The 27555-nt window shown below is 36.0% G+C and overlaps 1 protein-coding gene across 17 annotated transcripts in view; it reads right to left on the reverse strand.

Moving 5' to 3' along the window:
* ryr1b (ryanodine receptor 1b (skeletal)) overlaps nucleotides 1-27555 on the reverse strand; it is a 98094-nt gene that overhangs the window by 65060 nt on the left and 5479 nt on the right. For all 17 annotated transcript variants that reach the window (XM_026287630.1, XM_026287621.1, XM_026287615.1 and 14 more), the window contains exons 2-19: nucleotides 14008-14127; nucleotides 12935-13036; nucleotides 6994-7068; nucleotides 6826-6904; nucleotides 5830-5942; nucleotides 5637-5736; nucleotides 5014-5110; nucleotides 4725-4799; nucleotides 4478-4634; nucleotides 4217-4384; nucleotides 3971-4092; nucleotides 2906-3092; nucleotides 2662-2797; nucleotides 1810-1905; nucleotides 1570-1688; nucleotides 1346-1479; nucleotides 969-1210; nucleotides 701-893 (exon numbers count right to left, since the gene is read on the reverse strand). In XM_026287630.1, coding sequence (XP_026143415.1) covers nucleotides 701-893; nucleotides 969-1210; nucleotides 1346-1479; nucleotides 1570-1688; nucleotides 1810-1905; nucleotides 2662-2797; nucleotides 2906-3092; nucleotides 3971-4092; nucleotides 4217-4384; nucleotides 4478-4634; nucleotides 4725-4799; nucleotides 5014-5110; nucleotides 5637-5736; nucleotides 5830-5942; nucleotides 6826-6904; nucleotides 6994-7068; nucleotides 12935-13036; nucleotides 14008-14127 — 2315 coding nt within the window. The remainder of the gene's footprint in view (nucleotides 1-700; nucleotides 894-968; nucleotides 1211-1345; nucleotides 1480-1569; nucleotides 1689-1809; nucleotides 1906-2661; nucleotides 2798-2905; nucleotides 3093-3970; nucleotides 4093-4216; nucleotides 4385-4477; nucleotides 4635-4724; nucleotides 4800-5013; nucleotides 5111-5636; nucleotides 5737-5829; nucleotides 5943-6825; nucleotides 6905-6993; nucleotides 7069-12934; nucleotides 13037-14007; nucleotides 14128-27555) is intronic.

The raw sequence follows: 27555 nt of genomic DNA on the forward strand, positions 1-27555 counted from the left end.
GCACTGCGGAGCTTCTGTCACGAAAACAAATTCCTCGTATGTGTGAAAATACCTGGCAATAAAGCTCATTCTGATTCTGATTATGTTGTATACTGCTGGACCTCCATAATTTTCACTGTCACATGGTTCTTCAGAAATCATTCTAATGCTGATTTAGTGCTCAAGAAACATTTCTTACAATATTTATTTGTGGAAATGTTTTTTTCAGGATCATTTAGTAAAGTTCAAAAGAATAGCATGCAGGGTAAACAAGTATTTTGAAGCATTATAAATAATTTTAACGTTTACTTTTGATCAATTTAATACCCTTCGATTTCTTTAAAACTATATATATATATATATATACATATATAATATGCAAAATCGGAAGCTATATTTTCTTACAAAATAAACAACACTTTGCTTTAGGAGGCCTTTATTAACCCCTAGGATCCATGTGGGACACTTTTTATGATGCATGGATGAGCTTTATTGGACTTATTTTGTACTACTGAAAAATAACACCCATTCCCTGCCATTATAAAGCTTGGAAGAGCAAGGACATGTTTTTATATAACTTTGAATGGATTTGTCTGAAAGAAGAAAGTCATGTACACCTACGATGACTTAAGGGAGAGTAAATCATGGGGCAATTTTCATTTTTGGATTAACTATACTTTTAAGATAAGGTTATTTAATACAAAACAGTGATGTTAATTACTTCACTCCAGCAGAGAAGCTAATGACAGGAAAGAAGAGGCCGTCTACGTTGAAGTTCTCAAACATTCCCTGGACTGGATGGCCATTGATACGGAAGGAGATACTGGGCACACTCAGATCCAGACAGCAGCTCACAACATCATCTGCTGCCAGGATGTGCTGGTTGGGCGAAGCAACCTGACGTGGCACATGACCTACACAGAGCGAAAATATGGTTTAAGGACCACAAACACTCACACATATAGAATATAGAAGATCGCCACACTAACCTGACCACAAATGAAGGCCATCAAAACCATAAGAATACAGGTCATCACCCACACCGTTGCCACCCCATCCCTCTCCTCCTCCTGGGTATGGACTGAAGCCTTCAGTCAGAGCCCAGCCAACACGCAGATGGCTGGCCTGAGCTGTCACATACGGTTCCACATAGTCTACCATCACCTCATAGTACCACTTCTTATACTGTGTAGAACCTTCACAAGTCCCCAAGAAGATATTGGGCCTCACGCTACAAGAAGCAAGTCACATGTATGTAGTTACAGGGTTTTGAATCTTTTCAAATTCTTTGGAAACAAAAGCTGCAGTAAAAGAAAACAAGGTGCAATGTAGCCTTTTTAATTGGACGAAAACCAACGGATATTACCTTGATACATAGTTAACGATGTTAGTCTGCAGCAGGAGGTCACGGCCCGGAAGCAGATTTTCTGTGATGAGGTTTTGATTGGACCTCACGGCAACACCGTTACACACACACAGAGAACGCAATACGTCTAAAACCTGTCCGGATAAAGGGAGAGGACAGTGAGATCTTCAATGCATAGCAAAATGATAAATGCTAGTTGACCTAAATCACGTTTGCAGTCAGACCTTATGGTTTCGACCGTGCTTGTCCAAGAGAGAAATTATAGACTTGATGTGATTCTCCTGAATGATGTTCAAGACTTCAGGACTTTCAATCAAAACACAATACAGCACCTCTAGGATGCCTGCAGGCCAACAGATAAGAAAGAAGTATGAGAGCAAGAAATATGTGGCAAGGTTTAAAAAGGTTGGTAATCATTTTGTGGCATTTGTTGACCGTGTGCTCGAGGAAGGTTTTATATATACCTGAAGAAGCTTCCAGACGATCCAGTTTACTAACCAGCCAGTCCAGGTTATCGCAAAACAGAGCACAGTTAGAACGGTTTCCTCTAATCAGCGATGCTGTGAAAATAGAGACACATTCAAAATATAATCCATCAATCTGATAAAAAAGGAAAACAACTGAAGAATGGATGAAAATGAAATACATATATTTTTAATAAAGTATGCTTTTTAGATGCTATTCAATAAGTCTTTCATGCTCATCATGGCTGCATTTAGTTATATTAGATAAATAATCTGATATATTATTACAATTTAAAATGACTGTTTTATATTTTAACATATCTTCCCTAGTCAAAAAATAATATATTTAAAATACATTTATTGCCAACTAAGTTCAAATATATTAACATATTTACCTGACATATTGCTTTCAAATTGCTATATATATATATATTATTAACGTTATTTGGAGTACTACTTGTGCACAATGCACTATTTCTTAATATTAAGCCTAATTTGTGTTTTAATGTCACAATTAATGAAGATTTTATGATTTTTTTTTTAAATACTATCATCTTTAAATGCAAGATATTTAAAGTGTAGCTGAAGTATACTTGCAATTGTTTCACTTCAGCACAATCAAATATAATTCAGTATATCTTTAGTTGTTTAGACTTCAGCACTGCTTCCTCACAATTATAGTGCATTAATCACAAAATCATCATTTTTTTCTGAATGATCATGTGACAATAATACATTTCATTTAAAAAGGCAAAAGAGAATGTCTTCTACTGTATTTTTGATCATATAATTTCAGTCTTGGTAAGCATAAGAGACTTCTTTTAAAAACATGAAACATTTATATTTGGTCACCAAGCAGTTCATAGAGCAGGTTGACAATCTCTTTCCAGGATTCAGCAGCTTCCTCTCCGGCAAACTCAGAGAAGTGTGCGGCAGTGTTGTAGACATTCAGGCGGTCAATACACTCCAGCACGATGGTGATCATCCCCTGCAACAGAAAAGAGGCGTTAATTAAAGGGGATCAGGGCTGACTGTCAAATAGACACACACACACACACACGCACACACACACACACACACACACACACACACACACCTCTTCTTGGAAGAGGTTCTGTCGGTTGCGTAGAGAGCGCAGCTTGGTCTGTTTCTCCTCGTGTTCCAGCTCCTCCTCTGGAGGCCGGAAGTAATGGATCAGATCCTGCAAGGACAGGATCACTCCATCCAATGGCAAGGACACCGGACCGGGGGATTTGTTCTTCCCACTCAAAGAGTCCAGACCTCTGATGTACAAGAGAGAGAAGAGGATGCATGCAGATTCACACACACAAGAAAATATAAGGCAACTGTCTACAAATATTATCTTAAATAATCAGTCTGAATAGGCTAATTGTCAGAGCTTTTCAGTAAGATTTCCATATATATGATATGACATTTTTAAACACACACACACACACACACACACACATATATATATGTGTTTTTTTATTATTATTATTAAAATTATGTAAAAAAAATAAAATAAATAATAATAATAATAAAAATAATAATAATAATAATGAAATTGTTTATTACTTGCAGACCAAAAGTTTGGTGTCAGTAAGAAGTCAAAGAAGTCTATAACATTATTATAAAACAATACAAAAAAATTATATTTAATAAAATTTTTAATTTAATTCTATTTTAATATACTTCAAAATATTATTTGCAAACTCTTATATGTAATTATCACATCAAATGATCCTTCAGAAATCAATTCATATTCTGCTTTAAAAAACTTCATCAATATTGAAAACAGTTATACATAAAAAAATACATATATAGAAATAGTTATATATGTATACATATTATTTTTGTGGAAACCATTTTAATTTTCAGTTCAAAAGAACAGAATTATTATATAATTTCATTATTTATTTATTATTTATTTATTTATTATTAATGTCTTGCTTAATAAAAGTTTATAAAAGTACTGCACCAAAGTTATGCATAATTAAATTTCATATTGCTCATAGTTTCTCTTTTTTATCAAACAATAGATAGTAACAACAGAATATCACCAAATTATTTTTCTGCCTATAGAGTATTACACATTATTCCGTGACTGAATAATATATACAGTATAAATGAACGTTAGATTGTATTTGATGTACAGTCGTACTTGATAAACTGTGTAAAAAGGCCTGTGGTGCTGTAGATCATACGAGCAGCCTGAGACTCTTCCATCTGAGAGCGAGAGCAAGTCAGTGCATCATCCATGTGGCCCTCTTGATGTAATATGGCCTGAGAGAAAGATAAAGAAAGTTTCGATTTCATGTACGATCATAAGAAATACAACAATTTGAAAGGCTTGACATCAGGTGTGTGAGTGGGTATCATGTGGTTTGTAGTTCAGCGAGCTTCATACCCTTCTCTTCATGGTTCCCAGGCGAGCCGCTTTAGCATCTAAAGCAGCGTATGTGAGCCACAACCCTGTGGAAAGATGCTGCATAAAACACATGGACTCGCCATACTTGATCTCCGGAACACCCATTCCTTCCACGTCTCGCTTCTTCTGAGCCCCCTCCACTTTCTCCTGTTCTCCAGGAATGAGAAATGCCAGTAGAATTCGATAACTAGTCAAATAAAAAGCATATCTTTTCTTTATTTTATAAAAGTTCAAACGTACCTTTGATGCACGGAAACAGAAGGCGGACAATTTAGTGTTGGCTTTCTCTGGATCCAGAACCATCAGACCTTTCTCCTCATCCAGACACAGGTACCGACCCGTTGTGATGTGGCGTACGCGGAAAGCCTGGCCCCACTTCATGTGGCTACCGCTCCAACTGCAGGGAAATAAGAGATGTGTATTACAAAACGTATATGCAAATTTTTTTATAATTATGTCACAGTTAAGAGATGAGTGATTTTCTCACCCAATTCTCAGAGGCTCAAGTCTCCACAACGAACGGGCTTGACTACACACCGCCCCTCCTTCATACTGTGCAATTCTACAGAGAGAATGACATTACTATCATTTATTTTAAGAATTTAGTGTGTAATACACAGTGCGAGGAGGTTAGCCAATCATAACACTTCATTTACTGTACATACAGACAGTACAGTAATACAAACAGCTTGCTTAATTATATATATATATATATATATATATATATATATATATATATATATATATATATATATATATATATATTCTTCTCTTACTTGCGCTGCTCCTCTCCCTGATCAGGTGTTGAGATGGCCAGACACTCATCCATGTGACCATGAAACAATCTTAAGACATGACCTCCAGTTAAGTACCCTGAAAAGAGCAAATATAAAGCATTTATAAAACGTTGCGCAGACACCATTCTAAAGTTGATCCTACCATAATTTCTCAAATATGCATATGTGTGGTTCATAAAATGAACGTACGTGCAGAAAACGCAAGTAAGCCTTTCTCTTTCAGATGCAAGATCTATGAATCGCAGTTGATCTTGATCTTGCACGCTGCTGACTGTCTTGTAAACGACTCCTAATTAATGTCATTTACATGTAAAAGATCGCAGTCGTCATCCAAATTCTTTCATTTAGAACAGCGAGCCGCAAGAACAGATTATATTTCCAAAAAAAACCTGTAGTACTCCGACAAGAAAAAGTGTGTGCCATCTGCTCAGACCCTGACATGATGCTAAGCACTTTTCCACGTCAAAGCCGGTTTTTGCAAATATTTATTTAAATATTTAACCATGTTTAAATATTTAAGCGTACTCACGCTTTATAAATGATCTTTCAGGACATTTCGTTATTATTTTATTGGGGATTCTCTGTATTTGCTAGACACTTACCCTCTGCCAGCTCACAGCCTGAGCAGACTGGATTCATGTTCCATAAGGTCTGCATGAAGGAGGCATCTACCATCAGGTCGCCGCTGGCGTACGACAGATGCTGCAAAAGTTATCAGAGATACCAGCTGTCAGCTGCACAGAGAATCATGTTTGATATTATTATTAGGTCACTTATGGATCTAAAAAGTCTTACTAGGTATCTCTCTGATGACACGCTAACCAAGATCAGGTCGTCTCCTACCCTGACCTTCTCACCCTCTGACCTCTGCTTGGATGCAGGATGGATGGTCCACCAACACGCTTCCCCTGAACATACAGAGATGCAAGGAATTTGTCCAGTAAAAAAAAAAAAATCAATTCAATTCAATTCCAAATAAATATTATTACAAATACTGCTATAACCTAAACAAATGCATACAAATATAGGTTTAATAAGAGAATGTGACTGTTGTGATGACTTTTTGTTTGTGTAATGTGTGGGTATTGTTTGTGTGAATGTTTCTGTGTTGGGTGTTCTTTTCTATCTTTTTTTTTGTCCTCCCTCTTTAATTATTCTCAAGTGTGAATAGCCAGAAAGCTGATTGTCATTGAGGTGCACTGGCACTCAGTGTGTTTCGTGGTGATATAAATGTGCCCTTTGCAGACTGTGGAGGAGACGTGGGAGACAGACATTCGTTAGCTTTACCATCTGGTTCACACTGTTCAGAAAATACTCTTTTTCCTGGGTTTCTATAGTGGGATCGGACATTGCATTGTTGTTGCTTTTCGAATCCCTGAAGTCTGGGGTTTGATCGTGAACTGTCAATGAATGTTACGCTACTGGCTACTATCGTCAACCCGGCTTTATTTGCATTTTTGATTTTACAGTTCTATAATAAAGTGTAAGACTGTTCTTATAATATTATCAATGCAAATTATGCATATTTAAAATGCAATTGTCATTTATGATTGTACATATAATAACAAGATAAAAAAAAATTATGATATTAATAATAATATATTTATAATATTATTATAATTATTGTTTAATCAATTAGTACTATTTAATAAATAAATAAATAATTATTATTATGTTGTTGTTGTTGTTTTTTAAGCTCAAGAAAAATAAATACAAACAGGAAAACAGATAATAAATAGTGCTACTTTAAAATATATTATTATAATTATTATTATTAATATTATTATTTACCTGTAGAATCCTCTTGCAGGCCCACATCAAAGGCCAGCTTGTCTGTGAGTGAACGTGATGTCGTCAAGCAGCTCAGATACTGTAATTCAGGGTAAAAACATATCTCCTTACAATGAGCGCCGTCATATTAAACATCAGTAAATAATGAACCCGTCGATCATCTCTCACCATGCCAGAGTGGTAGTGTCTCAGAAGGATGGCATGGCCATAGAGCAGCGTTCGGTGTCCCCCTCCCTGAAATGACTGGAGATTGAGGAAAAACAGAGAAAATAAATGTAAAACAACTTCTTTGTACTCGAATTGTGCTGTAAGGACTCAGCAAAGGGGACTAAATTGGATGGTAAACAGCAGCATTTTACATAGGAAAGGGCTCCACCGTTTTCACATGGCGACAACACTGAGACATAAGAAGAGGTAAACTGAAAACAAAAACTGTTATTAATGAACAGAGAAAAAAGTACCAGGGGTTTTCTTTACATACTGAAAGTTTACGTTCACAGGAAGTACAGTACAGTACTATGGAAAGAGCATACATATGTACAGAAACAACCAATGAACAGTAAGTCAAAGAGTCAAAGGTCACATTCAGACGTCATGAGGAAAACAAACACATCCTGTGGACAGCTTACCTTTTCTCAACATCCAGAAAGGATTAAAAGCAAAAGAACATGATTACTGTTGCTATTAGTGAGTTTTGTCTATAGTTTCATACTATTTATGGGTGTGATTATATAAATAAGAGAGAGCAAGAGAGAGAGCACACCATAGCAGTCCTTAAAGAGACAGTTCTCCCAAAAAAATACAACTCTAACATTGTTTATCAATCTTATGTTGCTCCAAATCCGTTTTGGGTCAAGGAGTTTTTTATTTTTATTTTTTACATAGTATATAATGTACAGAAGAAAGTTATAGGTTTGGAACGACATGAGGGTGAGTAAATCCATTTTTTTGTGAATTCACCACAACAGCTGTGTCCATCTGGGTCAGCATGTTACTTATATGCCTTTGTAGATTAGCACTGGCTCAGGCATCTTCTCAGCTGCCCATGTGTCAGCTTTTAAATGAAAGTAAAAACAAAAACATTAAAAATAAATTTAATTTAACTAAAACTAAAACTGCCATGGTAATAAGCTACAGGAAGGTTTCCTGAATGCCATGCAAATATTAATTCCTATTTTTCTGGACTATAAATTGCATAGGTATATGTAATATACCCAGTGGTCTAATTGTAAAAATATAATCCCCTCTCAATTTGAGCGCCGAATATAACTCTTTGGGGTCATTGGATGTGACGTGCATTTTTACAATTTGTCTGAAATGAAGTGTGTGTTGGCAGTGTGTGTACAAGTGGCATAGCAAGTCAGCCCCAGGCCAATATGTAAAACATTTGTACCACAAAAACACACCGGCTTTTTCATTTTTGATTTTAATTATTTTGTTTTAAATAGTAATTTTTGGCATTCTATAAATATATTTATCATGTCAGTGAGGCACATATTTGCTGAGTTTCGGTTCAGTTTTTGTGAAGCCCTCCTGCTCAAGAATGAGACTGCAGGAATCCACCCAGTTTGTTTTATTTATTTTACAAAAGCACAACATTTGTTGATATTATGAGACCACACAAATAAAAGTAGACACTTTGCAGTTTCGAATTATGTATACTCATACCTTTATGAGGAAAAATTACAGCGCATTTTAAGTTTCCACCCTTATAAAGAAAAAAAATGCAAGTGTTCACACTGATGCCTCCGTGTCCTTCAAAGCACTCTTCAGCGTCTACTCTTCCAATCACAAATGATTGTATATTTATCACACATTTATCTTGTATTCATTTATATTGTGAAATGCATGATTTTTTTTCATGTCTCAAACCTTCACAAGAAGTGAGTATAAGGTTCTTGTCACGCTGGTCTCTGTTTCCCTGAGTCTCCACTAGTGGTCTCACTTCCCCATAGACACCTCACCGTAGGCACTACAATTCCCACTAAGCCTTGCCCCCTTCATCACAGTAATTGTACTCCTGTTAATTGTACTCAGGTGTCTTCACTTGATCGTCATTACCCTGCTTATATTAACCGGTCTTTTTCTGTTTGTCTTGATGGAGTCCTCTCTTTTTGTCACCCAGTTTCCTCGCCTTCCGAGCTTCCTGTTCCCATTCCTGTTCCTTCCCTGTTTGTTTATTGTTGGATGGATTTATGGTTTTGACCCCTGCTTTGTTGGATGCTGATTTGGATTACCCATTAAATACCACACTGAATTTGGATCTCTCGTCTCCTGCGTTTCTCTGGGTTCTGTCATATTTTATGAATCATTGCAAATCGCCTAGGCTAATAACGTGCTAGTTCCGTGGCTAAAGTAAACAGTATCATGAGAATGTCTCGCCACCCCACAGAAAAAGGGGGTGGGGTCAGCAGAGCTCATTAGCATTTAAAGAAAGATGGACTAAAACAGCTTGCTGAAAACATCATCATTACAAGGTAAAAGGGTGTTGTTTTACATTACCATTGAGAAGTTTTAACCAAAGTACGCTACAGACTCTTCATTAAATTTCTAAAAATCATAGCAAATTGTGGAAAATGGGCATCTGACGACCTCTTTAAATAAAATAAATAAATATAAATATATGATTATTTGAAATTATTTTAACTAATTACCCAACTGTCTCTTTAGTGTGCAGAAAGAGAAGCATCTGGAAACTTGAAAGCACTTGGTGCACCTTAGGCTACCTAAAATATTTCTAATTCTATATTTATCTTAACCTCATGACATTCCCAATCCTTACTACTTTTCTGGGACTTGAAAGTTGTAGTTCCGTTTCCGTCTATGCAAGGTCAGAAAGCTCTCAGATTTTGTCAAAAATATCTTCATTTGTGTTTCGAAGATGAACAAAGGTCTTACCGGATTTGAAGTCGACTGAGTTATTAATTACAGAATTTTAATTTTTGGGTGAACCCCTTTAATTTTCAATGAAATTACATATTTAATATGCTGTCAGACTGCTTTTAAAGCTGCATTTTCCCCGCTCCCTGTTTTTACCTACATTACATGGTTTTGCATTTTTCAAAATCCTAAAATTTACATTCACAAAGTGTTACATATGCTTTGCACCTGGCATGTTTATTTATTAAGTATTTCAGCTAATTTGATTACCAATTCATTCTACAGCATTCAACAGAAGGTTCTAATAGGCTTCAGGTGGATAAACAAAAATATCTCATACAAACTAATTTGGAGATGCTAATCTGGAAAACAATCGGCCAAGTTAAGAGTTTAAAAAAATAGTTTCTTTGTTTTTTTGTTTGTTTTTCACTACTAACCTCCACAGCAGTATAATAATTTATGCTAACATCAACCTTTTCATTTCATGTCATGATTGTGTGAAATAAACCTGGTAACCATTACAGCTTATGGAAAAATAAATTGGGAACATTTATGAAAAATATAGATATTAAGAATAAATATAGATATTAAGTTATTGATGACAGAATTTTCAGTTTTGGGTGAACTAATCCCTTTGAAACATGAACATACAGTATCTGTGTGGCCCACAGGTTTCATGGTTATCAGCTTTGATGTTAGCCAGGAATGAATGTTAGTGCTGTGGGCCGTACGCTGAGGATCATATCCTTATCCAGGATTCAGTGGCACTGAGCTCATCTTACACATTGGAATGCTCTCTCTCTCTCTTTCTCTCTTTCTTACAAATGTACACACTTATACACATAGACGTGGTGTCATTTGAAAAGCCATTTGGAGAGCAAATGGGATTCCAAATCCAACCAAACCAGACAAAGTGAAGAACAGGTGACAGCAGTCAAAGGTTAGACAGAAGTAAAAGGTTTAGAGGTGAAGAAGAGCTACAGCATTATTCCATTCACACTGGACACTGAATAGGAGACTTCTGTACAGAGGAAAGAAGGGTGATGAGGTTACGATGAGACATACCCATTTATCCAAATCGACTGCCTAAAGTTGGCAGGAATGGGAGACGAAGGTTCAGAAGAGAGACAAAAAGTACAGGAAATTAAGTTACACTAACAAATCTACCCTCCATCACCAGAATATACCTCTAATAAACTGGCTTTTAGATGACCCCATGCACCCAAATATAAAAATAACAGAGAAGGATTCAAATTAAGAGCAGCAAAACACTGTTTGTGTGTATACAACAAATACAGTATGTGACCAAAACGCTAGAAATCCATATTGATTAATTTGAGTAAAAATGTGTTTTCTTATCAAGAACGAGGCAAGATGTAAACCACTATCTTTCTGTTTCAAACTTTCACATAGCATCTTTAGGATATAATAACATAAAAAATTCAAATCCAGACTTGATTTTCAAAGATTTTTTATTTTTTTTTATAGAACTTTAAAACTTATAAAAAAGTCTTATCAATAGGTTGTGCTTCTTTCCCACTGCAGAAACCACCACAGTTTCAACAATGCCGACAAAATTATAAAAATTATTAGGGCTGCACGATAAATCATATGCGATTGTCATGCTCATCTCGTCAGTAATGCTGGTTTTGTGATTAGTAGTAAATCCCGATCACGTGCTTTCAGATGGAACAGCGTTTAATATACAGAGCCGTAGTGCGCTGACAAGCTACGCAATATCGCATTCATAATTGAAGGCAATTCATCTGTGATTATGAACACGATATTGCGTAGCTTTGTCAGTTACTGTTTACTATGCGTGGAATGTTGCGTTTTGATTGGTTGAGCGTATGTATCGCATAGCCATAAATACTGAGGGTCAAAATGATAGATTTTTCTGCATTTTTCTAAATCATTAGGATATTAAGATGTTCAATTAAGATATTTTGTAAATTTACAACCATAAATATGTCTAAACTTAATTTTTGATTAGTTATACGCATTGCTAGTTATACGCATTTTGCACCCTCAGATTTTCAAAAGTTGTACTAGTTGTATCTCACCACATATTGTCCTATTCTAACAAATACATTAATGAAAAGCTTATTTATTCAGCTTTCAGATGATGTATAAATCTTAAGTTTCAAACAATTTAAACCTTATGACTAGTTTTTGGTTCTGACAATACAATAATAAAAAAGATCTATCTATCAGTGGTGCGTTGTGGTGTTCTAAAATGAGGAGGCAAAGTCAATGTATATATATTATATACAAATATATATATATATTATTACATATATTACATATATACACACACACATATATATATATATATATATATATATATATATATATATATATATATATATATATATATATATATATATATATATATATATATATATATATATATATATATATATATATATATATATATATATATATATATCAAATTAGCTTTTAACTATGTTTTAATTTTACGGATCATCAGTCATCAAAGTTAGGTGAATTTTGGTCACAGACAAAGATTTACTTTAATTTCATCTAGTTGATTACTCACTAAAAACTTCCACAGATCTTGTTTTCATGCCATTTCAAGTCTTATTTTGACATAACAAAGTGGTTATATCTAAGTGTGTGAGGTGCTAACTTTTTAAAAAGAGTCTTCGCATTTAAAGCCATTATATTGTTAGTTCAGACTGATTCGCGAACATGGAAAGCACACAAACACAAGAGGCAGAATTTAACGCATGAACCAATCACAGCCAATCATAACCAGTCATATCCAATCATATTGCGATGAAGGCATTGCCTCTTCTCTTGTGACTTTCCACCATTCATTCTCAGTTACCCCCCACCTAACTCACTGCACACTTTAGTGAGTCTGTTAAAACTCAGTGGGCTCAGGGGAAGCGAGTGAGACTCCCAAACAAACTCCCATTGTAACTTATCTGCTAGTGTCGCTGATGGACAATGTTTCTTTAGAAAAATAATTTATACTACTACTATAATCACTTCTTTCTCACATTTTCTTTTTAAAACTACATTTTTACTGTAAGTTTTCTTTATTAGCTCTAAAGGCTACATCTTACTGTATGTAATTGTAAATTGTAAAAGGATGTAATATTCTTTGTTCATCATTCTTTTTCTTTTTGACCCTCTGCTTTTCAAATTGCTCCGTGCTCTCCACTTCTCCATCTTTCTCTCTCTCCTTCATGGAGACTCTCACCTCATTCATCTCCACGGTGTTGGCCAGCATCTCCTGCAGGGCTCGTACTGACAGCGACTGCTCCAGTACAAAGGCACAGATTGCCAGATCAGGCGGCACATTCTGCAGAAGAAGATGAAGAAACACACAATTGTTTTGACTCATGCATAATTAATAGATTTAAAAAAAATAATAATAATAATAAGGTTGTTACTGGCATTATAATTTTACAGACTCATCCTTAGGAAATAATGTTTAGTGATGAAAAATGTTAACTGCTGCATTTTAAAAAACACTAAAATGAATATATTTTTGTGTATTTACTGTACTGCTTTCAGCAGTGCTTGTAAATATAAACAGCACGGCAATTTTATTTGTCTACAAGCATGTGCAATTTATTTCTGTACAAAGTGACAAAACAAAACAATACAATACATTACAATAATAATTTAATACATTTAAACATTTATTAAAAATATATAGAATTTATATATCTATTTACAAAAGTATATAGAAATGTATACAAAAATATATACATTATTCTACATTTTTAGCATTGCCTGACAAAAATAGCTGTTGTGATCTAGCAAAATATGGTTTACTGGATATTGTAATGAGGAATATTGAAATATAAGAAAAATAAATATAATATAAGATGCCATATTTAAGTAAAATATTATTTTAGATAATTTAAAATATACAATAAAATTGTAATAATCTTAGTAAGAATATATACAAATTCAAATATATTATGCAAAATTTACCATTATTTTATATTTTTTGCAGAGTATATTTTGTCTGACAACTGGTGTGATACAGTAAAAACATATGTTTGGTAAAATGGATAATTGTAATGAGGAAATAAAAATACTACTAAACTATCCTGCATATAAAATGTATTATGTAAGTATTATTTGCCTTACAAAAATAACAGTAATATAGCTATTTTATATATTCATATATAGCTAATTATTATTAATTACATAACTACAATATAGCTTTTTAAAACTAACTGAAATAGTTTTTACTCCAGATATTTGTAATGAGGAGCGGCTTTCCTGCCCGGAATATCAAAACTTTTTTGATGACTATACCTGGGCATTTGACGTTGTCTCTAGAAAGCACAGACGGTTCCCAAAGCCTTCACAGGAAAGGCATAGTTTGATCTGCTCCTTCAGAACAGTCGCAGAGCACTGGAGTACAACTTGGTCTTCCTGTGAGCCAGAACAGGTTGTGAAAAGGAAGAAAAAACAGAAGGAATACAAAGTGAGAGTATGAACAGAGCCAGATGGCAGAGGTGACAATGACTCGTGAAAATGGGGTCTAATAAACACCTATTCATAGTGAGACGTGCAAACATGTTGAATGATAAAACACCGATTAGTGAGACACAAACACACACAATGGCTGGAACGTTCATAGCACAGCATGTAAATACAGAAATAATCACACCCGCTTCCAAACACTCTCCACCTGTCATGTATAACATTCTCAGCTGTTCCCTCCACTGCCTGACATGATGGAGCCATATCCTGCGCTCCCTTCTCCTTTCTTTCTTCAGCCTCCTTTTCTTTATCATTTGTTCTCCATCTCTCTCTCTCTCTCCTTCATATTTCACTGTGTCCTAGTGTTTTTTCCTTCTTCTGTAACATCACTTTTGTCAAAATTCAAACCTCACGATTTATCTTCTACCCTCCTATACAGTGGGTTTCGGAGAATTTGTATTTTTTTTGCTGGTACATTCTGTCCCACAATCCCCTGCACAGAGGAAATGGGGCCAGTCTATCCTTTGTAAGGGCATAGAGGCCTTTAAAACTCCAGGTGTTTATAGTCGCTAAAACACATCTAAGAAGAAGGAAGATGGCTGGATATAGCTGATATTAAAGCCTTTGTGACTTACGCTATGTGGTCAGTAATACAGTATGTACTACTTATTCATATCCAGAGATTAAGTTATTTAATTTACAGAGATCATGTTGACAATGATTTTAATAGTTGGCACAAGTTAGTGTTTCAAAGTAGACCGAATCGGACCATAAAGTAATAATGGGGCAGGATAAGCAGATATAGCCAGGTATAATCAAGTTATACTTTAAGTATAATCTCAAGTTTGTTGCTGGAAGAAGGAACACTGTGTGTGTGTGGTGTGTGTGTGTGCGTGTGTGTGTGTGTGTGTGTGTGTGTGTGTGTGTGTGTGTGTGTGTGTATGTGAAAGAGAGAGAGAGAGAGAGAGAGACCCTAATACCCAATACTTACGAGTATATGAATTTTTTAAATAGCAAAACACTGGGTGACTCACACTCCTTGGACAAGATTCTAAATGCAAAGACAAAAGCAACCATCCAAAATATATCATAAATGCTAATATTAAAAGTACAGGGTGGCAGATACCCAATATACATTTTATGTATTATTATTTATGAAATGAATATTAAAGGTACACATTCCACACAATATTTTTTTTTTTCAAAATTAAAAAATAAATAAATAAATAAATAAATAAATATAAAGTGCTTATATATTGATGTTGTGAAATGCTAGAAAAATGCAAATAAATAGTTTATATATAATTTATTATTATTAATTGTTTTTACATTTCACAACATCAGTATATTTACTTTTGCTGTAATAATATTCTTAAAGATGCACAAAAAGTAAATAGCTGGTCAGTACCTATAAATTTTTTTTATAGCTGATGAATGATAAATAGTAAAATGTTATGCTATTTTGATTAAATAAATTTAATTTAGAGAGTTGCATGTTAATCCCCTTTCGTCTCAATGCTCCTTTGTTTCCTAATCTCCTCCACAGTAGAAAATGCATCGTGACAGAATACTAGACCGAAACAATACTGTAAGTGGCGCCCCTTCTCCCCGTTTCTTTTTTCCTGTTTGTTGAAAGTATTTTGCTTTCCTGTTTCTCCCTGCAGAAGGTCACCACAAAGTTCTCCGCACTTGCCTGCAGAGATCTCCCATTCATAGAGTTCTCCTGGGATTTCTGTGGTCTCGCTGCTACTATAGCGTTAGATAAAGCCACTATCATTTTACTGTTCTGGCCCGCCTTTAGTTCCCAAGTCAAGGCCGTCGGCCACTGCACTCTCAAGCCCACCAGCCACTCCGAAGTCAAGTCTACCAGCACTTCCATTGTCAAGCCCACATGGCTGCTCTGTTGTCAAGCCTGCCCGCCGTTCCTCAGTCAAGCCCACTGGATGAACCACTCTCAAGCCTTCAGCTGACAGCAGCACAATCCTTAACCCTAAGTCAAGGGAGGAAGCAAAGGAAGAAGCAACTGTTGGCTCCAGCCCTTCAGTCCACTCCAGTGTCCTCTCCATCCCCTGAGTCTGCTCCAGTTCTCGCCCCTGAGTCCACTCCAGTGTCGACACCAGCCCATGAGTCCTCTTCAGTGTCGGCTCCAGCCCCTGATTCTGCTCCAGTGTCAGCTCCAGCCCCTGAGTCCTCTTCAGTGTCGGCTCAAACTCCTGTGTCCAGCCCAAGGAGGTTCTCTAGTCCCTGAGTCAAGCCCAGGGAGGGCCACAGTTCCTGTGTCAGGCCTTTGGAGGGCCTCAGAAGCCAATGTTCTTCCCAAGAATTTTTTAGGAATCTTTCCTATGAGTCAGGCCGAGTGCCGAGGTCAGGCCTTCTGAACTGTCTGCTCTTCCATGGCATCCTGTGTTCCCTTCTCCGCCATGGGCCCTGAACTGCCTGATCCTTCATGGATCCCAGAATGGGCACCGCTCCTGTGTAGGTCTGTCCTGAGGGGCCTCCAGATTGCCCACCCCCCTTCCCTGTTAGATGTTATGTGGTTTGTGGACGCGCCTTCTGGAAGGGGGGAGTAATGTCAGTCCTGTGTTCCCATGTCTTGTGTTGTTTTCCCCATTACCTAGTTTCTCCCTCGTGTCAATTATGTTCATTTGTTTCAGTTGGTTCCCGTAAAGTTCCTTGATTAGTCCCATAACTGAAGCCTTGTGTCTTTCCATGTCTAGCATCTGGAATTGTTTGTCAACCCCTCTTTCTACGTGTGTGTTCCTGCCTTATCCGTGTGCTCTTATATCTTGATAAATAAGGAGTGTTGAATGTTAATCCCCTTCATCTCCGCGCTCCGTCTCCTCCACAGTAGACACATCGTGACAGTTGTTCACTAAGGATAAATATAAAACAACTCTAATATGGTTGCTATAAAAAATGTTACACAAATATGAGAACTTAATCCTTTAGTTGAAAGACTAAAAACATACATAAATCTGTTATGAATGAAGCAGACCCATTAATAACATCTAGTGAGCACTTAAGCATTCTGAGCTATTGCTGTCTGATATGGGGGTCTCATGGTAAGCTGCTGTGCTGAGCCTCATGATCTGCAGGCTTAGCTCATCTTTGTATAAATAGGCCCCGAGCATCACTGGGATTTGGCAGATGCAGAACACTTTACACCACGAGACACAAACAATCAGCGCTAATGTGTTGCTTAAATGCTTCAGAGCTCATGCACATTTCAGTGAACAAAGAGTGTAGGAGGACAAACTAGGAAGGTTTGGATGAACAACGACCTGAAATCCTGGGCTTTAATATGTCAAACTTATTTCTGCCTCTTAAGACAAGTATAAGATTACAGCCAAACCATATTTAGGTCTAGATTCACAGCAAGACGGACGTAAATAAACTTAGGGGTTATTTTGAACATGTTATAAAATAAGTGGGCAGAGATTTACTGTACTTTCAACAATTACAATCAACAATGTCAACTTTGCAATACATTTATACACTGACTCAGTTATTCAGTTTCTAATAACACATGCTCTAATGGTCAAACCTTTGGAATAATTAAAATTCATTGTTTTTTAAACAAGTCTCTTATGTTCACCAACACTCTGATTTAAAAGTTTTTTTTTTTTTTTTTTTTTTAGCAGCCAACATTTTCAGTGACACGATTTTTCAGAAATAATATTAATATGCTAATCTGGTAATCAATAAACATTTATTATCAATGCTGAAGACCATTTTTCCTGCTTAATATTTCTGTGGTAAATTAAATTCAAATAAATGCTGAGCACAGATATTAACTGGTAATAATTAAGAATGGTTTCTGAAGTATCACGTGACACTGAAGATTGGAGTAATGGCTTCTGAAAATAGAAAACATATCTTAAATTGTAATAATATTTCACAATATTACTGTTTTTATTGCATTTATTACAAAATAACAAAAACAAAAAAATATATATATTTTTAAACTTTTGACCAGTACTCTAGATTACAATAAATACATAACTGAAATAATAACTTCCATCATACTGTACAGTATATCAATTTAATGGATATTAAATTGAATGACTGTGAGCTGACACAGCTGCTTTTTGAGTTGAATAAATGGGCTCGGCATACAGACATGTTTGTGCCACCTGTGGATGTGGCCTTTAAGAATGTGTGATTTCCTACGTCATGCCGCAACTTGCTCTGCGGAATGATGCTAAATCACATCACATCACACATTTTCAGAATTTAAATAAATGTGTTGTGATTCAAAGAATATCAACCAGATGGCGCACGGAACAACATACTGTATCTACAGGCAAGACCAAAATCGCTTATAAACACTTTGGAATTTTTTGTTTTCGACCTATTGTTGAATATGCTTTAATTGTAGATTATCACAGTATGTTGCATTTTAAAAATAGAATTAACATAATTATCAGTGTACAGAAAAATCTATGTGACCAGATTATTATTGTGTGTGTGTATATATATATATATATATATATATATATATATATATATATATATATATATATATATATATATATATATATATAAATATTATTATTGATCAATCTTTAACTGCCATTTGTAACACATTTCAGTATGTATAAATTCAACCTGTTCAGTATTAAAATAAAATACAGTCAACCAAATATAATACATTACACTGCTGAATTTGAATAGTCTGTAAATAATATGTGCCATTTAGCATGACCACCGCCTCACCGTGATGTTATTATTAAACATGAGCCATGTCCTAAAGGTAAAGGGGGAGGTGTTGCTACAATTTATAACAATATTTTCAGTATTTATCAGAGGACGGGCTTCAAGTATAACTCGTTTGAAGTAATGGTGCTTCATATAACATTATCCAGAGAAAGAAGTGTTAATGATAAATCCCCTATACTGTTTGTACTGTCTACTGTATGCAGGCCACTAGGGCATCAAACTGACTTTATTAAAGAATTTGATTTAGAGAAATAGATTTAATACTGTCACATGGAATTGATGTTAATGGTGTTGAAATAGTGCAGCAAAGCGATTTTATCTCAGATCATTATGTAGTCTTGTGCAAACTCTGTTTAGCTTAATCTGTAAATTACACTCCTTGTTACAAGTATGGTATGGTAGAACTATCACTTCTACCACAAAAGACTGCTTTGTAAGTAATCTTCCTGATCTATCTCAATTCGTCAGCACACCAAATAGCTCAGAACACTTTGATCATGTAACAAAAACTATGAGTTATCTCTTTTCTAGCATCTTAGATACAGTTGCTTCTTTATGCTTAAGGAAGATTAAGGAAAACAGTCTGACACAATCGTATAACGAACACACTCACACGCTAAAGAGAGAAGCCCAGAAAATGGAGTGCAGCTGGAGGAAAACAAAACTACAGGTATTTCGTACTGCATGGTGGGAAAGTACCCTATCCTACAGAAAAGCTTTAAAAACTTTTCTTTTAGAATTAAAAAAAAACCATAACCCTAGGTATTTATTCAATAAAGTGGCTAAATTAACAAAAAATAAAGCATCAACAGGTGTTGACATTTGCTAACATCACAGCAGTAATGACTTATGAACTATTTTACTTCCAAGATCAATACTATTTGATATAAAATTGGAACCATGCAGCTGTCAGCAACAGTATCACATCAGATATGGATCCCCTGAGGAACAATTCCACTCATTCTTTACTATAAGAGAGGAGGAATAGTATAAACTTGTTAAATCATCTAAACCAACAACATGTATGTTAGACCCTATTCCATCTAAGCTCCTAAAATAGGTTTTTCCAGAAGTTATAGATCCTCTTCTGACTACCATTAATTAATCCTTGTCTTTAGGATATGTCCCCAAAACCTTCAAACTGGCTGTTAAGTCTCTCATTAAAAAAAAAAGAAAAAGAAAAAAAAAACACACAACTTGACCCCAAAGAACTAGTTAATTACAGACCGATCTCGAATCTCCCTTTTCTGTGAAAGATACTAGAAAAGGTAGTATCCTCACAATTATATTTCTTCTTAGAAAAAAACTGTATCTATGAGAATTTCCAGTTAGGATTTACAATTTATCCTAGTACTGAGACTGCTCTCATTAGAGTTACAAATGACCTGCTCTTATCATCTCATCATGGTTGTATCTCTCTATTAGTGCTACTGGTTCTTAACACTGTGTTTGAAACTATTAACCACATCATTCTTTTGAATAGACTAGAAAACTTTGTTGCCATTATTGGAAGAGCATTAGCATGGTTTAAATCATACCTATCTGACTGTCATAAATTCGTAGCATTGAATGAAGAGGTATCATATCGATCACAAGTGTAGAATGGTGAACCTCAAGGCTCAGTACTAGGGCCATTACTTTTCACACTTTTCATGTAACCCTTGGTAGATATCATCAGGAAACATGGTGTTAGCTTTCACTTTTATGCTGATGAATCTCAGCTCTATATTTCTTTGGTGCCCAGCAAAACATACCAATTTAAAAAACGAATGGAATACATAGTTGATTATGAGGTGGGCTGGCTACAGAATGGCGCATCCGGCAGATTCTATGAAGAAGCGTCCGTTGGGATTGTGGCAACAACATGTGAAGACCCAAGTCTGGACTCCGCTTCATCTTCGGTGAAAGATGATCTGGCAATCCGCAGTCCAAAGTGGATGTGTTTCCTCAGCGACCAGCACGGATCACCTCCAGGCATGACAAAGAGGATATCAACAATACTACAATGAGAATAAAAGGTATGCCTTATTTCTTTGCGTGAACATTTGGACAGCGTTATTTAAATCTTTCCACATAGTGACAGAGATGTGGGGACGTGTTAGAATGAGCCGTTTTGGGGGTGTGAGTCTTATTTTTTATAAAGAATATCTCTTTGGATTTGAGACTTTAGTCTTTGCAACTTTACAAATTTTCTTTATGCACCAAAAACTTGTAACACTCCAAAAAGAAAGAAAACATTTAAATCGTATCACATGACCCCTTTAATAAACAAACTCTAGGTGGTCCAAAATTCAGCAGCTAGAATTCTTACTAGAACTAGGAAGTATGACCATATCAGCCAGATTCTGTCAACACTTGTCAAGGTGTGCCTGCCTATGGTGAGGAAAGAGGAATAAGGAGCGAGGAACGAGGAGAAAGCAGGAGAATCAGGATTAGCAGTCTTTCTTGACATTTAAGGAAAGCTTACGTAGGACGATTAAAACAGCACGCAGGACCCAGGAAACACATGGTTTAAATATGCACGGAAACTAATGAGGGACCACCTCAAAAACAATGAACATGATGACATGAGGGACCGCCATGGCGGAGAAGGTAGACTAGGAGGCCATGGCGGAGCAGGCAGAGTAAAAGCCTTGGTGCAGCAGGGAACTCAGAAGGCCATGGCAGAGCAGGCAGCTTGGGGCACCATGATGGATTGGATAGTTTAGAAGGCCATTTCAGAACAGGGAGCTTGGGGAACCATGATGTAGCAGACAGTTCGGGAGGTTATGGCAGAACAGGGAGATCGCGGACTAAGAAAAAGAAAAACTAAAAACTCACCCACCACAAAAAAAAAAAAAAAAAAAAAAAAAATTCAGTGGCCCTCCCTGGGCTTGACCTGGGGACTAAAGCCCTCCTTGGGCTGGATATGGGGAATTGAGACCTCCTTGGGCTGGATATGGGGAATTGAGCCCTCCTTGGGCTGACTTGAGCACTTTCTGTGCTAGTCTCAAGGACTGGAACCCTCTCTGGGCTAAACTTGGAGACTGGAACCCTCTTTGGAGCAAGCTCTGGGGCTGGAGCCAACACTGGATAAGGCTTGGATAAGGGTAAAGAACAGTCTTTTTCTCCTCATCATCCTCCTGTGGTTAAGGGAGAACAGCGCGGTCAGTGGGCTTGACTTCGGAACCACCAGCAGGCTGGAGAGTGCCGCGGCCAGCAAGCTTGACTAAGGAATGGCCTGAGGGCTTGGGAATGTTGTGGCCGGTGGGCTTGCCTGAGGAACAGCCGGCAGACCGGAGGATCTCTTCCCTCCAGCTTAGTCACATGGTATCTGGGAGGTCCAGATAATTTTAATATTTAGCTCCCAACTCTGGAATAATCTACCAAACATTGTTCGGGAGGCAGACACACTGTCAGTTTAAATCTAGATTAAAGACCCATCTCTTTAACATGGCTTACACACAACACAATAACACATTTCTAATATTCATATCCATTAAAGGATTGTTAGGCTACATAAATTAGGTCAGCCAGAACCGAGAACACTTCCCATAACACCTGATGTACTTGTCACATCGTTAGAAGAATGGCATTTACGCTATTATCTTTCTTATTCCGACGTCACTGTAGCCACCAGATCCAGTCTGTATCCAGATCAGATGGTCACTGCAGTCACTCGGATCCAGTACGTATCCAGCCCAGATGGTGGATCAGCACCTAGAGATGACCTCTACAGTCCTGAATGTTAGCAGAGATAAGAACAACTAACTACATGAGCCCCAGAGACAGATCTCCATTGAAGACCTCGTCTCCTAGATGGCCATCGGAAAAAAACCACAGGAAACAGATGAGTTCTCAGTAACAATCTGACTTTGCTGCAGCATGGAACAACCTGCTGGTTCATCTGGCCAGAGAAATTCCACACAGGTGGTGGTTTGTATCATATTTTTTTATTATAATCTACAAAATTCATTCCAGTCTTCTATTTTATTGGTTAAACAATGTTTAATATCAATACTGGGCCATTTCACTATCACTATCACAACTGGAATGCTGTATTAATGGATAAACATCCTAGAATAGTAGAATCTGTTTTCTAAACAAAAACACTCACTTTCATTGTCATTCAACGTTAGATGTCGTTTATGTTAGCAGTCTGCAAGACTTACAGAATTAACTGCCTTTCTGTTTAATTCAGTCATTTATCCATCACTAAAGTGGCATAAGAAATTAAAATGTTGTAACAAACCTAAAAGCTACCTCATAGCCTCATTAAAAGGGATTGTATAAACAAGCTGCCACTGCACAAACAAGCTTTGTGAGTGAAAGAGGAAATGCAAAGTGCGCCATCAAAACACACAACACAGTTTATAATTAGAATCATTGTGGGGATTTCCCTTCTCCTCCAGTGTGCTGATCAAGCCAAATCCTTTCATTCTGACTCCAGCCATCACTGACCACTGACACTGACAGATGGAGGGACAGTGTGGGTGGATTAACAAGGGTCGATATGGAGAAGAAGGAGGGGTTGCTGCATTAAAGACTGTCCCTTTTTCAAATGCTTTTGTCTGCCCCGACTAACCTGGACCACAAAGGCACATCACTCTTTACACGCAGGACCTCCCGCGACTGTTTCCCAATACAAAATGTCACTTCCTCTCTAGGTGGGCTGCCTGTGGTCATACAAATACTGTGGTATTTATAGGATGACGTGTTTTTTTATTTTTTTTCTGTCGACACAAGAGAATTACATATTTGCTTGGTTTATATCGAGTGCTGCAGGGATGATGTATCTTTGAAGGCCAAAATGCTGAAAACAAGTTTCCGTATCTGTCACCCAAAAGCCAATGGGTTTTTTGAAAGGGTTTTTGATTAAAAATCTGAAATAGGGTCTATAGGGTTTACGCAAACTCAAGATATTTTTTATATAAGTTTTATTCTATGACATAAAATACATCAGTAATGCACCCTTGTGGGTTTTTTAAGGCTTTAATTTGTCTTGAAAGCAGTAGTTGTGTTAGTTGCTGAATCAGAAATTTTAAATGCCATAATTTACTCGTGTAGGTACAAAAAACTAAACACCACTGACTCATTGTTTCATCAGAAAATAACACTTTGTGTTGTTTTGCAATCAAAACTTACCAATACTTATTCAAAGTGCCCACAAAAAAAGACACATCTGACACTGCGCAATCCCTATAAATATAGACATATACACAAAATGAATTACGTTTTTTAAGTGTTCACTTAACATAATCTGTTATGTCTTAAGTGAACGTTTGGGAAACTGTTGGGGAAAACATCTGACATGTAAAATTAAGCCTATATTAGATCCTTGCATTAGAATAAATCGTAAAATTGGCTGACTATCTCATTAATAATAATTTAACTAACGATAAAAGAAAAGAGTGAATCACTTACTTCTCTTGATTGAATTGCTTTTGTAGTTTTAATAATCAATTTATTTGTAATGAACACACTAAATGTGTAGCTCAGTCAAATTCCATCCGATTACGTCAGATCATACAGTGTTCTGAAGGTCTTTAATGGAGAATGTAATGTATGAATTAAAAATAAAAGAAAAGAAAAATAACTTATTTTTGCAGTTTTGCTCATCGTGACTCATTTTGCCAGAACCAATCAAATATAGGCCTATTTATATATTATCATTGTATTAATAAACATCTTTAGAATTTTAATCAAATCAATATAATAATTTTGAATAATAGCTTTTATTATACAACATGCAAGTACAGTATATACATGATGACAGCATTTTCATTTTGGGTGAACTGTGAGGATTATAAAATACTTTCTCTTCACTAGCTAAACTTGAGTTTGTTTGAGAAATCTGGTTAAAATAATTTTTTGCCAATTCACCTTTTTGTTTTGCATGTCCAATGATATCTTGAAAGTTAAAAGAGGAAAAGCCCCAAAAATGTCTTTGGTGGCTCCGTGCAGAACCTTATCATTCCTACAGCTCCAGAAATAAGACATGCACCTTTAAAGAGCAGACTATAATTTCTAGCTTCAGAGGAACGTGTGTGCAATGTCATAACATCAGTAGCTCAGTTGACTGGGATTTGATAGCAGATCTTAATGCAGGCAGTCACTCCAGGAAGGAGATATCACTTACCAAGAAGACAGAACCACAGCAGGTGAAGAGGACGACCAAACGGTTGTCAGTGTCCCACTTCACAGCTTTTTAAGGATTGCCAGCATTTTGACAGCCACATAAATGCACGCAGAAACAGGCAGCAATTCTGTGTTCATAGGTGGACTGTCTTAAATAAAAACAATATGGGGTGAGGGGGTCTATATACAAAGAACGAGTTTGTATATAGAACGTTTTTTTTACACAGTGCCTTCAAAAAGTATTTAGACACTTCAAAAATGTAATGGTATCAGATGCAAAATACCAAAACAAATGCCATTTACAAATAAATGCCATTTTCTGAGCCACTGCTGCTGTTACATACAACTGACTACGGTGAAGGGGATTTTATTGCATTAAATATAAACACATTTTACTATCTGATAACTAGAAATATTCTATATGCTTTGTCTATGAACAGAATTACCTCATATACAACCTAACAAGCATATTTTGGTCCAGAAAAGCTGGGCTTGTGCTACTTTATCTTACTTTTAAAAAAAACTCCAGTTGTTTTGATATGTTATATAACTCAGTGGCATTCATACATCTTAAAAGATGATTTTAGTGTCCAAATATTTTATGAGGCCACTCTAGTTATAACTCTAGTTGACAGGAAGCTTATTAATCTATTCCACACACACATAAACCCTACACTTATAAACGCACCTCTCTGCCATTAATACAGCATTAACATCACTTGAAACTTTATTGCTGTTCGTTCGGTCCAAAACATGTTTTGCTGATTGCCTCCAATTTCATCCATCTTTAGGCTTCTCCAAGTGTCTCTCTTTCTCACTCTGCCTTGGGCCTTCCCCCACTCTATTTTGGGTGAGTGCACCTGTCATTCTCACATTCCCCTCCACTGCTGACTGGCAAATAGTTCAGAGGCTCTTTCAGGGCAGAATAATCTCTGATCCCACAGCCACACACAAAACCATGCATTTACTGCAATATCCCACGTACAACTATTTCAACCACTGAAACCTGTCACACAAAAGAAGTATTAGAAAAAACACTAATTTTATCCAACAAATATATTGAATCAGACATTCAATCCTACAGATGTCATAATTACACTTCAAGAATAGATTTTAAAACTAGTCTAATGACACAATCAGTCTGAAATGGTCAAATAGAAAGTGCATTGTTGTATCAGAATATATTTGCTCAGCAAGTGGAACAACTTGAGATTTTCTAAGATTACGACAGAAAACAGTCTACATTTACAGTGGAACATATGATAAAACTATTTAAAAAAAAAAATCATCTTCTGATTTGATCAAAAACAGACTAATGGCACAGTGATGAAAACGTTTGGTGGATTAAGCAAAAAAATGTTTACCCCTTATTCTGTAAGCGTGATACTAAGCGTGATACTTGGTCTCAGGGGTCTACATGAGAGCCACTTATAAAGGTTCTCATCACTGACGCAGTTTCATCAACATCTAGAGCTCTTAAACATGAAAAATCTGCAGTTTTGTGAGTCATAACCATGACTTCACCAACTGAATTTCAAACTGTTTGACTCATAGAAGCTCTAAAGTGTGCTCATGGGTCATTGTTTAGATGAATATAACATAAGCCTATTAATCTTGAATATTTGTTTATCCAACAAGCAAAGACTGGTTCCCAGCAGTCTTCAAAATATCATGTGCTCCAAGAAGAATGTAAGTCCTACATGAGTAAGTGCATTTTTAGTTCTGTTATATTACTATGGACCAAAACAAAGACATGAGAATTAAATCTTATTTATTAAATCGCATATATAATATGCTCATTGAAAAGTGAGCGGACAAGACTAATGTTTATTTATGTGCTGATATAATGTAGATATTTGAGTCACTCCACTGCTCATGTCATATTATGTTTATTGATTTCTGAACCCTTCACCTACTGTTTTTATGAGCACTCCATGAGAACTCCATTTTTTATTAACCAATATATCACACGGATATAATACGTATATAATATATATATATATATATATATATATATATATATATATATATATATATATATATATATATATATAATTTCTGGAGAGCCCAAATTGTTTTTTTCCATGGCATCACTGTGAAAATCCCCTTTTTGAACTTAAGAGTGAGCATAACATAGTTATGAAAGTAATGAGCACTTCCTGTTACAAATCAAAATCATGAAATTATGACTCACTAATGACTTAAACAATAATTATGTAATATTAATGAGCAGATATAACGTTCTACAATGATACATTTTGAGTATGCCAAGATCATCATTTACATTCAAGCATTTAACAGATCCTGCTATATCCAAAGAAACGTACAAATAAGGAACATGAGAAAAGTTACAGTATAAAGCAGGCACATCTGCATTATAATCTGAGCCATGACATGAGTAATCTTCCTTCACACATTACAGTACAGTCATGGACTCAGGGGCCAGTTAAAGTTTCTAGCTGACGTAAATAATTCTTCTCTTTAAAGGCATTGGAGCAGCAGAAGGAACACCTGTTTATTGTGTACGATGTGCTCAAGACA

Source organism: Carassius auratus, chromosome 18 (assembly GCF_003368295.1).
Source record: "Carassius auratus strain Wakin chromosome 18, ASM336829v1, whole genome shotgun sequence".
Taxonomy (NCBI): Eukaryota; Metazoa; Chordata; class Actinopteri; order Cypriniformes; family Cyprinidae; genus Carassius; species Carassius auratus.